This window comes from Petromyzon marinus, chromosome 27, assembly GCF_048934315.1.
Source record: "Petromyzon marinus isolate PM22_M1 ecotype Great Lakes invasive population chromosome 27, UKy_Petmar_22M1.pri1.0, whole genome shotgun sequence".
NCBI lineage: Eukaryota > Metazoa > Chordata > Hyperoartia > Petromyzontiformes > Petromyzontidae > Petromyzon > Petromyzon marinus.
The window spans coordinates 6,411,270-6,423,548 of NC_133693.1; the positions used below are offsets into that span (position 1 = coordinate 6,411,270).

The 12,279-nt window shown below is 50.4% G+C and overlaps 1 protein-coding gene and 2 non-coding genes across 3 annotated transcripts; 1 reads left to right on the forward strand and 2 right to left on the reverse strand.

Annotated features, from left to right (window-relative positions):
• Positions 1-3,808: 3,808 nt before the first annotated feature.
• Positions 3,809-9,321, reverse strand: LOC116946605 (transmembrane protein 256 homolog). Its single transcript, XM_032961668.2, has 4 exons — positions 8,818-9,321; positions 8,232-8,269; positions 7,355-7,435; positions 3,809-5,822 (listed from the first exon to the last, which is right to left on the reverse strand). The coding sequence occupies exons 1-4, from the start codon at positions 8,897-8,899 to the stop codon at positions 5,676-5,678; spliced, it is 348 nt and encodes a 115-aa protein (XP_032817559.1). The 5' UTR covers positions 8,900-9,321; the 3' UTR covers positions 3,809-5,675.
• Positions 8,421-8,493, reverse strand: TRNAR-CCU (transfer RNA arginine (anticodon CCU)). Its single transcript has one exon. It is a non-coding gene; the product is annotated as a tRNA-Arg (tRNA).
• Positions 9,322-10,163: 842 nt separating the features above from the next.
• Positions 10,164-10,236, forward strand: TRNAR-CCU (transfer RNA arginine (anticodon CCU)). Its single transcript has one exon. It is a non-coding gene; the product is annotated as a tRNA-Arg (tRNA).
• Positions 10,237-12,279: the final 2,043 nt, after the last annotated feature.

The window sequence follows — 12,279 nt, forward strand, 5'->3', positions numbered from 1 at the left end:
GGTGTGGTGTGTGTGTGTAGGTGGGGTATGTGTGTGTGGGGTGTGTGTGTGTGGTGTGTGTGTGTGGTGTGTGCGTGTGTAGTGTATGTGTGGTGTGTGTGTGGGGTGTGGTGTGTGTGTGGTGTGTGTGCAGTGTATTTGTGTGGGGTGTGTAGGGTGTGTGTGTGGTGTGTGGTGTTTGTGTGTGTGTGTGGTGTGTGGGTGTGGTGTGTAGGTGTGTGGAGCTGATCTGCCCTCTGACCATCGACTAGTCATCTGTAAGATGCGCCTGACATTCTTCCACTCCGGTGGTGGGTGTACACCCAGGACCCCATTCCAACCTAAAGTGGCCTGGTCTCAGTTATCTGATGAAAGTTGCAAGCGAGAATTTCATCATCACTTGCGGCTGGGATTGGCATCGTCCCCGACTCCTCCTGATGTCGAGGGTAAATGGGCGAGGTTTAGGACTGTGACTCATGCAGCTGCAATGGCTTCTTTAGGTACGCGGTCCAGACCTCCCCAGAGACCCTTGCTGACGGAGGAGGTGTTCAGGATGGTTGAGAAAAAGCGTCAGGCCCACTGTCATCGGCTACAGAATCCCACGTCAGAGAATGAGGAGGCTTACCGCAGCCTTCGCTCGGAGGTTCGGAGAGCCGTGAGGCGCTGTAAGGATGGGTGGTGGTCGCGGGTTGTTGAGGAGATGGAGTCTGCCTCAGTGGCCCGTGATCACAAATCTCTATTTAACTCCATCAAAAAAGTAATCTGCAGCACCACACCTATTACCATTATTAGGGGAAAAAACGGTGACCCAATCTCCGACCCCCAGGAACAGGTTTGCAGATTTGCTGAGCATTTCTGTGAGGTCCTGGGGGAGGGAAAATCCCTCAGCCAGGAAAACATCGTGGCACAAAGTGAGGATGACCCTGCTGAGGCTGCGGTGCCTCAAATATTGGAAGAAGTCACCTCCTGTGAGTGGCTGGCTGAGGTGCCATCTGTTGAGGAAGTACTGAAGGCGATCCGGAGTCTGAGACCAGGAAAGGCAGCGGACAGAGATGATCTCCCAAGCGAAATGCTGAGGGAGGGCGGCGTTTGTGCACAGACTGCCCTATATGACATCATAACAACAGTCTGGACCACTGGACGGGTTAAAAAGGGGGACCGCACAGACTGTAACAACTACAGGGGAATCTCACTCCTCAGTGTGCTGGGAAAGGTCCTGGCAAGGATTATTCAATATCACCTTGCCAGGCACGCTGAGGAATATCACCTTGCCAGGCACGCTGAGGAGAGGCTTGCGGAGCCCCAATGCGGTTTCAGGAAAGGGCGGTCCTGCACAGATGCCATATTTTCTGTCCGTCTTCTACAGCAGAGGTGTAGGGAATTCCAACAAGACCTACATCTCTGCTTTTTTGACCTGGTCAAGGCCTATGATACCATCAGTGGGCCTGGGCTCTGGGTTGTTCTTCGTGCTTTTGGAGTACCTGACCCTCTGCTCACGATCATTAAGGACCTTCATGATGGTGAGCGGGCCCGGGTAAAACTACGTGGGCGGGAGTTAGAGCCATTCCCTGTACACCTTGGGGTGCGACAGGGATGTCCTCTGGCTCCCACATTATTTAACATCTATTTTGACCACGTAGTTTGTGAAGCCTTCAATAGCTGTACTGGGGGAATCTCCATATGGTACAGATATAATGGGAGGCTGATCGATGCCCGGGTGCGGTCAAGGGATGGCTCCCTATTGCTCAACCACGTTATGTATGCTGATGATTTGGTAATAGCTGCTCATTCAGAGGAGGAGTTGGAGACGCTGCTGCTGAGACTGGAGCGTGCCACTAAGAGGTGGGGCCTTACCATCAGCCCCACCAAAACTAAGCACCTGCCTGGGTATTTTGTACCATCGGACACTCCACCCCCACAACTCCCAATCGGTGATGGGGCAGTTGTGGAGAGAGTGGAGAGTTTCCCATACCTGGGCAGTGTGCTTATGACTGGCTCCAGTTTAACAGCAGAGGTCTCATACCGAATCAGTCGAGCGGCAATATCTTTTCATCGGTTGCGTAACGCTGTGTGGAAGCTACCTGGTCTGTCGCTCCGCACTAAGCTTCAGGTCTTCTCGGCCACGGTCATTCCCTCCCTTCTCTACGCTTGCGAAACGTGGACCCCCCTAATGGAACATCTTCGCCGGTTAGAAACATTTAGGCTGGCCTGCCTACGATCCATCCTGGGTTTAACCAGACTGGATTGTGTGAGGAGCTCACAAATCCTTGAAAGATCTGGGCAAGGTCCCATCGGTGAGCTCCTCCGGCGGGGAAGGCTGCGATGGCTGGGTCATGTTGCCCGCATGCCCAGCCACCGCATGCCGAAACAGCTTTTGTTCAGCCAGATTGAGGGGGCTAAGCGGGCGCGGCACGGGCTAGAGAAGAGATGGAGTGATGTGGTACAGGAGGACGTGGAGCTGAGTGGACTTGCCGATGACTGGTACCAGCGGTGTCAAGATCGGCCTCTGTGGAGGAGGCTCGTGAAGGACGCTACTGGGCAGTTGGAGGTAGTCGCCCTCCAACAACAACGGAGGGCGGAGGAGGGACGCTCACAACAACGAGCGGAGCGCCGGGTGGCTAAAGCACAGCAGGTTGGCACAGTAGGGGGCACAGGTGGTGCATCAGCCAGTCATCTCAGTCAGTCGACCCGTGGCACCTGGGTCTGCACTGTGACCTCCTGCCAGCGGGCGTTCGACACTTCACGTGGCCTCGGGGTGCACATAGACTGGCACAAGCGTCGTGGTGACGTCATCGCCACTTAGTGGCGAATGGCGGTTGTTGTTGTTGTGTTTGTGGGTGGTGTGTGCTGTGTAGGCGTGGTGTGTAGGTATGGTATGTGTGATGTGTGTGTGGTGTGTTTGGGTGTGGTATGTGTGTTTGGTGTGTGTGGTGTGCGTGGTGTATGTGGTGTGTTTGGGTGTGGTGTGTTTGGTGTGTGTGTGGTGTATGTGGTGTGTTTGGGTGTGGTGTGTATGGTGTGTGTAGTGTGTGTGGAGTGTGTGGTGTGTATGGTGTGGTGTGTATGGTGTGTGTGTGGTGTGTATAGTGTGTGTGGTGTGTATGGTGTGTGTGGTGTATGTGGTGTGTTTGGGTGTGGTGTGTATGGTGTGTGTGTGGTGTGTATGGTGTGTGTGGTGTGTCTGGTGTGTATGGTGTGTGTGTGGTGTGTGTGGTTTGTGTGGTTGTTTGTGGTGTGTATGGTGTGTGTGGTGTAGGTGTAGTGTGTGTGGTGTGTATGGTGTGTGTGGTGTAGGTGTAGTGTGTGATGTGTATGGTGTGTGTGTGTGTATGTGGTGTGTGTGGTGTGTATGTAGTGTGTATGGTGTGTGTTGTGTGTATGGTGTGTGTGGTGTGTATGGTGTGTATGTGGTGTGTGTAGTGTGTGTGGTTGTTTGTGGTGTGTATGGTGTGTGTGGTGTAGGTGTAGTGTGTGGTGTGTATGGTGTGTGTATGTGGTGTGTGGCTTTAAGAATTAAACAAATATAAAAAATAGGCGACGACGTTCTAGGCAATGGTCCTTCTTCACAGCATGTATGGCTGCATGCGTTGAATTTCATCGCACAGTTTTTCCTGACTTGAGAAATATAAGCTCGGGGTTTTTCATTTGGAATCTGAGTAAAAAAAATAATCTGAATATGTATTGATACTGGGGTAATCCGATGAGCTACAAAATATAAATATTCTGATTCTGACAGTATATATTTGGTGCAATGTCATTTTCTCGATCAATTGATGCAAGCTCGTTACACCCCTTAATGTTTAAACGCAAATACAACGCACGTCGAGGCTTTATAATCGTTCGGCAAGTATTTATTGGGTGAATGGGAATGTACAATTCCACCAAGGGATCTCGGGTCCTGCGAGTGGAGTGCGAGGACTGTAGTTTACCAGGCGATTCCAATCAAGAACCAATTCTCTACCCGACCGTATTGCCATTGTGGTCGCATCAGCGCCTCCAGTGGCTGCAGAGATCACGAGAACCGATCTCGCACGACAGATACGAATCGCGAGTAATCGCTTCTTGTGTACGCTGGGTCATTACATAATCATCATCATCAGTCAAGATTCATAAGACTGTTCGGTGCTGTTAGCGAGCACCTCTTAAGGCCGGCACTGTGCACAACGGGAAGCATTTTGTCTCCACAGTGCTGGAAGTTTATTAGCAGCGCCAGGTACTAATTTAAGTCTGAGTCGACCTAGGGGAGGCCCAGGCCCACGACCAGTTCAGACAATCGTCACGGGAACTCGGTTCGCCATGTTCATAGCGCAGCGCGCTAACCACTGCACGAACGCTCCCACACATACACGCGCACCACATGTCACACATTAAACAGTCGTCGGTACCTTGCAGAACAGGTCGTAGCAACGAGCAAACATTTCAATAAGCAACATTTTTCAAACACGTTCAGCCCTATAGGATTTCATTCAACAACAAAAAATCCATCAACTTCCACATTCTAAAAGCTAGCGCCTATTTATTTACCCGTGGCACACGCCGAGGGGAGATAAGGAATGGGAATTTAGACGAAAATGATGGAAGAAGAATGGAGAAACGGGTGGCTAGGGGGTCAGGAGAGATGGGAGGGGGGAGAGGTGGGAGAGGCTGCATCAGGGCCTCGATGCTGCTTCTGCTGCACAGAGGAAAGTGTGTTTTCAAAGTTGGGCGGGGAGAGAGGGAAGGGATTCAGAGTGGGAGGGAGTTCAACATAAGTCACGTGAATTACGGGAGGCTCGAGCCGATTGAGATGTTATAGCTGGGGGGAGTGGTGGTGCAGTGGTTGGTGCATCGAGCCATTTAGAAATCAAGGCTTGGCGTTATTGAAACAATGGCAAATGTTTCTTCAATCTCAACCCCCTCTGTCCCCACAACAGTATAAATGTATAGATGTGTGTGCAACGATGATCATGGGAGATACAGTGGAGAGATGTTAACTACCTTGCCTGGTATACAGGAGGTTGTGGGTTCGATCCCGAACCTGACGCCTGCTGTATATTTGCAGTTTGCGTGTTCTCCCCGTGGTTGAATGGATTTTTCTCCGGGTCCTCTGGTTTTTATCTCCACATTTAGAAACAAGCCTTTAGAGTATTTGGCTGCTATACATGTTTCACGTGATAAGCCACTTTGTTGAGCTAAAATTTGTGGCCAGGTCGCTCGTGAAAAAGAGCTTTATAGCTCAGTGGGCCTCACCAGGTAAAATAAAAAGTTTAGTTTAGTTTATGTAAAAAATTGTTTGCTTTAAATGTGGGCACACGTACTTCTTCGAAGATGTCTGGCTGGCGTGGAAAAGTAGGCCAAATACCTTCCAGAGGGGCTCTCTACAGCTCCCTCTCGGAGTCCCTTCCGCCGGCATTGACGTGAGCAAGTAATTGCAGGGCTGCACCTTTATACTTTACATTCTATGCATATTCTGAAGCACTTGGGGTAAGCGGCATTGTTTGGTCGGTGCGTGCGTGCCAGATTCGTACAGCCGAGTCCACAGCGGGCACAAGTTTGGGGCGCGTCGCCCTCTCTCCGAAGCGTCATAATCCAGTGACATCGTCACGTCGAACCGCGACCAACAAGCCGTATCTCCCCCCCCCCGCCGCCCCACCGATCACCACCCCCTGCTGCTCCCCCCAACCCCCTACAGCAGCCGGGATGGTGTTGGGGGGGTCTCAGAGAGCCAAAGCGAGCCAGCCGGCGATGAGGCACATGCCGCCGAACGGCGTGATGGAGCGCACGCGCCCGTCGGCCAGCTCCAGCGCGTGCGCGTAGCAGCTGCCGCAGAAGAGCACCGTGCCGGCCGTGAGCAGCGAGCCGGCCTGCGAACAAGGGCCACCAATTAACAACCGGCCACCAATCTCGAGTCATGCACCGCAACCGTAGCTAACGTCATTGTCCCACTTTGATCGTTCGTTTGGTGGCGTTTGAAACATCCACCGTGTGGCTGCTGCTCCTGGAACGGCGTCTTTGCAAATATGCAACCGTGGCTCTCAATGTGGAGCCACGGTGGTGAGATGTTAAATACCTCGCCTGGTATACAAGAGGTCGTGGGTTTGATCCAGACCCTGACTGCAACTGCTGTGTGTTTGCGTGTCTCTCCCTCTCACCATGGTCGCGTGGATTTTTCTCCAGGTTCTTGGGTTTTTCCCACCACGTTTAGAAACGTGTGTTTATAGTGTTTGGCTGTTATACATTTCCACGTGATAAGTCACTTTGTTGAGCTATCCTTTGTGGCCAGGTCTATTCTGGAAAAGAGCTATATAGCTCTCAGCAGGCCTTACCCGGTAAATATTAAAAGTTTTCGTTTTCTTTTTGGTTTATAAAAATTGCCGGGGCAAGTGCTCTTTGCAGGCATCTGCAAAGGCTGGCACAGCACACGAAGAGCGTGGGCGGCCAGCAGTAACGCCCGACCGCCTTTGTCTCCCAAGTGGTGGTGTTTACGCACCGCACCAAAAACTCATTTGAGGTTGGGTCGACCTAGGGCAGGCAGAAAATGTTGTGAAGCTCCCATCCCGTGGGCGTCGAGGAGGTACCACACCCCTGGCTCACCAGAAGGAGGCGGTACGGCAAGCGGACTGATCGCCATCTCTTTCCGTCTGTACGGGGGATCGAGCGTTGCCCCATCGCGCAAGGCGTGGGCTTTTCTCGGGGCCCTCCCGTTTCCTCCCCCACGTTGTATGATAAACGCAACTCGTCGCCATTAATCGGCTGAACACATTACGAATATAATGAGCCAAGAATGTCCGTGTGTAACGAGCGTGACTTCACTCCACGTCGACCAGCCCCCCTCATTAATAATCATGAACGGGTGACGTCACTCCACATGACGCCCCCCTCATTAATAATCATGAACGGGTGACGTCACTCCACATGAGCCCCCCCCCCCTCATTAATAATCATGAACGGGTGACGTCACTCCACATGACGCCCCCCTCATTAATAATCATGAACAGGTGGGGTCCTCCCCTGTCATTAATAATCATGAGCGGGTGACGTCACTCCACATGAGGCCCACCCCCCCCCCCCCCCATTAATAATCATGAGCGGGTGACGTCACTCCACATGAGCCCCCCCCTCATTAATAATCATGAGCGGGTGACGTCACTCCACATGCCGCACCCCTCCCCAATAACCATTAGCGGGTGACGTCACTCTACATGGGGCAACCCCCCCCCACATTAATAATCATGACCTCAACAATTTTTCTATTGAATATTTCAGATTTACTGCAATATACACCCGGGCAAACAAGCTAGTTTCAAAATAAAAACTCAATGCAGCATCAGGAACCCTCCTGAATAAGGGGGCGATCAGGTGGGGCGGGGGGGGGGGCAGCGGGGGGCACCCTCACCAGGATGGGCCGCCGACAGTGTGGGACCCCCAGCAGAGCCAGCGTGTGGATGAAGTGATAGCGATTCGCGGTGTCGTACGTCTGCGGACCACGACAATAACAAAACACAAATTATAAAGTATATCTGGGCATTTGCATTGATAATAATACTGTAATAAAACAATAATATTAAAACGGTAACACTCTGGAAGCCAGACTGACTGAGAGAGAGAGTCTTTCCAGTTATAAGGCACATTTGGGTCAACTGCAATTAAATGGAATTCGGTTCAGTTTAATTTGGTGACGCGGGTGAATAACATGCTGTCATAGGCTGCTTGCAAGACAGATCAGTGGAGTACTTTGTAAGAGATGTCAAATTTTTTTTGAGTCTTTCGGTAAAGTCACATAGATAGGCTCCAAGAAAATAACAAAAAAAACTACGACGTTTCGATCACAACCCAAGCGGCAACTGCACCTGTGCCTTACAAGGTAACCCAGCACCTGGCCTGCAAGGCGACATTAGTTTGCCAGTAGGGGGGCGATGATTGCTACGTGTACATTCAATCGAGTGATTTTTGCACCGTAATTTTTCTAACTTGGTCAACGACGTCGGCAGGCGATGGCCTACTCTTGCGGACGACGCCGCTGGAATCGTTGACGTCCACTGCGAAACAGACGCTGCATGTCTACGGTTGACACACCCTGCCGTGTTAACCAGGGCCACCTACCGGATTCGAACCGCGAACCTCTGCAACAAGGTGAGGTGAGCATGCTAAGACTGTGCCATGTGACCGCCCCAGCCCTTTATTATTGTACCCTGCGGATTAAAATAATCCTTTACCGTCATGGCTGTGCATGGCTATAATGCAGACACTGGTGGTGGCGCTGTAGCACCAACCTGTTGCTGATTTTCGTCGGCTTGACCCAACTTGAACGCTGCGTATGGAGAGACAAAAGAGACAGCAGCAGCAACTCAGCAACTCCCGAGTTGGTATCCCAGCCGTGGTTCAGGGCGTTCGACTCGTGGACGAGCCATTCTTTTGCGAATTGGGTAAACATAAAACAAATATTTAACGTCACCGTGATTTACCCCAGGTGGGACTCGAACCCACAATCCCTGGCTTAGGAGGCCAGTGCCTTATCCATTAGGCCACTGGGGCTTCACGCAGACGGACAGACACACACACTTACTGCACTCATACAGAGATCCCCCCGGGTGAGTCTTAACAGACTGTTGACACACAAAGCCGGTACTCATTTGAGGCTGAGTCGACCTGGGGGAGGCCCAGCACCGGTTCAGATAATCTCCACCGCGGTGTGTTGGGTGGCCGTGAGCGAGAATCGTACTCGGGTCGCCGACCGGTTTCGTAGCGCAGAGGCACTCCAGCAAAGGCTCCAGGAACAGTCAGTGGCGGTGGCAGTCACAGCCGCGCCTGTGCCAGCCTAGGTGCCGCTTTAGCCAACACGCAACAACAACAACTCACTGTGGGCATTGTAGGCGCCTGCCGAAACTGCGAGAGCTCCCGAGACCCCAGCCAGCCGCACGAACACTCTGCCCGCGGTCATCTCAAATGCCACCACCCCCCTGTGATAATGCCCTCTAATTGAACGTTGCGATTGACCCAGAGCTTGTGGCTCTTTCCTCGCGGGGCCTTCGGGGGTCGGTGAGAGGGGGAGGGGTTTTGAAACGGCCTGGGCAGAGAGGGAGAACACAAAAGCGGTCGCTGCGCTGCGTTTGCGACCTTCCCCAGCGCGGAAGGCAGGAAGCGCGTGCGAGGAAGGACGTCACGCGGAAAAAAACCACGTGGCCGAGCCACGGATTGAATCACCACTGCGCTCATCGCTGGCTTTGGCGAGGCAGCCGTCCAGCAGTGGATTGGTCAAGGCTGGTCACGACGATGGCGATTATGGCACGTTTTTACACTCATCACTGGCCTGGGAGGCCTCAATCCGACAGTGAATTGATCAAGGCTGATGATGATTATGGCGCATTATAATCATTATTGGCTTGGGGTGGCATCCTCCAGCAGTGAATTGATCAAGGCTGATGATGATTATGGCACATTACACTCATTACTGGCTTGGGAGGCCTCCATCCGACAGTGAATTGATCAAGGCTGATGATGATTATGGAACATTACACTCATCACTGGCTTGGGGTGGCATCCTCCAGCAGTGAATTGATCAAGGCTGATGATGATTATGGCACATCACACTCATTACTGGCTTGGGAGACATCCATCCAGCAGTGGATCAAGGTTGATAATGATTTTAGCACATTTTTACGCTCATTATTGGCTTAGGGAGGTCTCCATCCAGCAGTGGAGTGATCAAGGTTGATGACGATTATGGCACATTACACTCATTACTGGCTTGGGAGACATCCATCCAGCAGTGGATTAATCAAGGTTGATCAAGATGACTATGGCACATTTTTACACTCATTACTGGCTTGGTCATCATAGCATTGCAGGTTGGTGGGTGTGTGAACAGATTTGTAGACGCATAGCCCGAATATTTCTTCTGTTAATTCTCTTTCTCCGCAGCTTACGCTAATGGTCGTTTGCTATCATGATGCCGATTCATCAACGGTTAACAACTGGCCAATATTTGAACTGGTGCTGAGCCTTACGTAGGTTCACTCAGCCTTAAATGAGTATCTGGTGCGGTGTGTAGTGACAACTGGCACTGGGGAGACAAAGGCGTGGTGCTGACCACTCACTCCCTCGTGTGCCATGCCGGCCTTTATAGGCGCTACTCGCTAACAGCTTTTGCCCCATAAGTCTAAGGTCTCTGTCTATGGGTGCAGGAGATTTTGTGTCCATGGGAAGCCCCAGTGGCCTAATGGATAAGGCACTGGCCTCCTAAGCCAGGGATTGTGGGTTCGAGTCCCACCTGGGGTAATCACTGTTTTTTAAAGTGAAGTTTTATATTCTTAATTTCACTTCCAGCAATTGCTCTTGGTTTGCATACCGTCTTGTATTATTAGTTTAAGTTGTGTCCCTTCAGCAAAAGTATTTTTTGTGAGCGGTGGGAAAGTGGTTAGCACACTGCCCTTCGAAAACCCGGTGACCTGAGCTCAATTACCGGACAAAGGCTACAATAAGTGGCGAGTGATAGCAGACTCTAGGTTGACTCAGCCTTGAAATGAGTACAGTACAGTATACAAATGTACCTGTACAGGCCATTGTAAATCCACCGCTGGATGAAGGCCAGCTCCCCACGACATATAGGTCATGAGCGTTGTTTGGCCAGTGCGTGTTGAAGGGTTTGAATTAATATCACTCAATCTTGATTTGAAGCTTATAATGCCTCGTCCACAGCAGTCTGATTCTCTCACCTGAAGACGGTCGCTTGTTGTTGCGATCGAATTGTCGTGATCGATTATTTTTTGTACATACGTGACTTTACCGAAAGAACCAAATAGTATTAATATCACTCGCCAATTATTTTAGCCGTGAACGAGAATCGAACTCGGGCTGGCCAGGTTCAGAATATGTGTACTGGAGGAATCCGATGAGCTCTAAAGCTCTTTATCGCAGATGCCCACAGCGGAGTGCGCTAACCACTGCGCCACCACTCCCACCCCGGATTGATATGCAAGCCGTATCAATCGTCGGATTTTCAGGTCACCGTTCAAACAAATAATCGATTATTTTGTGCCTCGCTTGTTTGTATTTTATGCGTCCCATCCGTTACATTCACCTAACGGAATAATTGGCCTGAATTTATTTTATAAACGACGAGCCCTTTCTCCCATCCAAGGACGGGTGTATTGCAGTAAATCTGAAACTTGCAAGCGAAAAGCAGACCGCGACGTGATATTCATTGCATCGATTCGTGTGCAATTTGTAAGGGCGCGGTGATACAGACTTGTTTCATTTGAAGGTTATAATCCCTTGTTCATCATGACGTCCTTTTTATTATTATATTATAAGCTTTTTATTAAGTCATTCTGTCTGTTGTATCCTCAAATCTTGTAACTCAATTTTTAACCCACTTCCCAATGTGGTATCGACTGCAAACTTGGTATTCAGTGAGGGAAAAAAAGTATTTGATCCCCTGCTGATTCTGTACGTTTGCCCACTGACAAAGAAATGATCAGTCTATAATTTTAATGGTAGGTTTATTTGGACAGTGAGAGACAGAATAACAACTTAAAAAATCCAGAAAAATGCATGTCAAAAATGTTATAAATTGATTTGCATTTAATGAGGGAAATAAGTATTTGACCCCCTCTCAATCAGAAAGATTTCTGGCTCCCAGGTATCTTTTATAGAGGTACGAGCTGAGATTAGGAGCACACTCTTAAAGGGAGTGCTCCTAATCTCAGCTTGTTACCTGTATAAAAGACACCTGTCCACAGAAGCAATCAATCAGATTCCAAACTCTCCACCATGGCCAAGACCAAAGAGCTCTCCAAGGATGTTAGGGACAAGATTGTAGACCTATACAAGGCTGGAATGGGCTACAAAACCATTGCCAAGCAGCTTGGTGAGAAGGTGACAACAGTTGGTGCGATTATTCGCAAATGGAAGAAACACAAAAGAACTGTCAATCTCCCTCAGCCTGGGGCTCCATGCAAGATCTCACCTCGTGGAGTTGCAATGATCATGAGAACGGTGAGGAATCAGCCCAAAACTACACGGGAGGATCTTGTCAATGATCTCAAGGCAGCTGAGACCATAGTCACAAAAAAAAACTATTGGTAACACACTACACCCTGAAGGACTGAAATCCTGCAGCACCCACAAGGTCCCCCTGCTCAAGAAAGCACATATACATGCCCGTCTGAAGTTTGCCAATGAACATCTGAATTAATTAGAGGACAACTGGGTGAAAGTGTTGTGGTCAGATGAGACCAAAATGGAGCTCTTTGGCATCAACTCGCTGTGTTTGGAGGAGGAATGCTGCCTATGACCCCAAGAACACCATCCCCACCGTCA

What these genes read in the sequence shown, in the direction of transcription:
- LOC116946605 (XM_032961668.2), bottom strand. Translation starts at nt 8,899, where the DNA reads ATGACCGCGGGCAGAGTGTTCGTGCGGCTGGCTGGGGTCTCGGGAGCT. An exon ending in AGGCGCCTACAATGCCCACA is followed by an intron (nt 8,270 to 8,817) that starts GTGAGTTGTTGT and finishes CTCCATACGCAG; the next exon opens with CGTTCAAGTTGGGTCAAGCC. An exon ending in CCGACGAAAATCAGCAACAG is followed by an intron (nt 7,436 to 8,231) that starts GTTGGTGCTACA and finishes CGTGGTCCGCAG; the next exon opens with ACGTACGACACCGCGAATCG.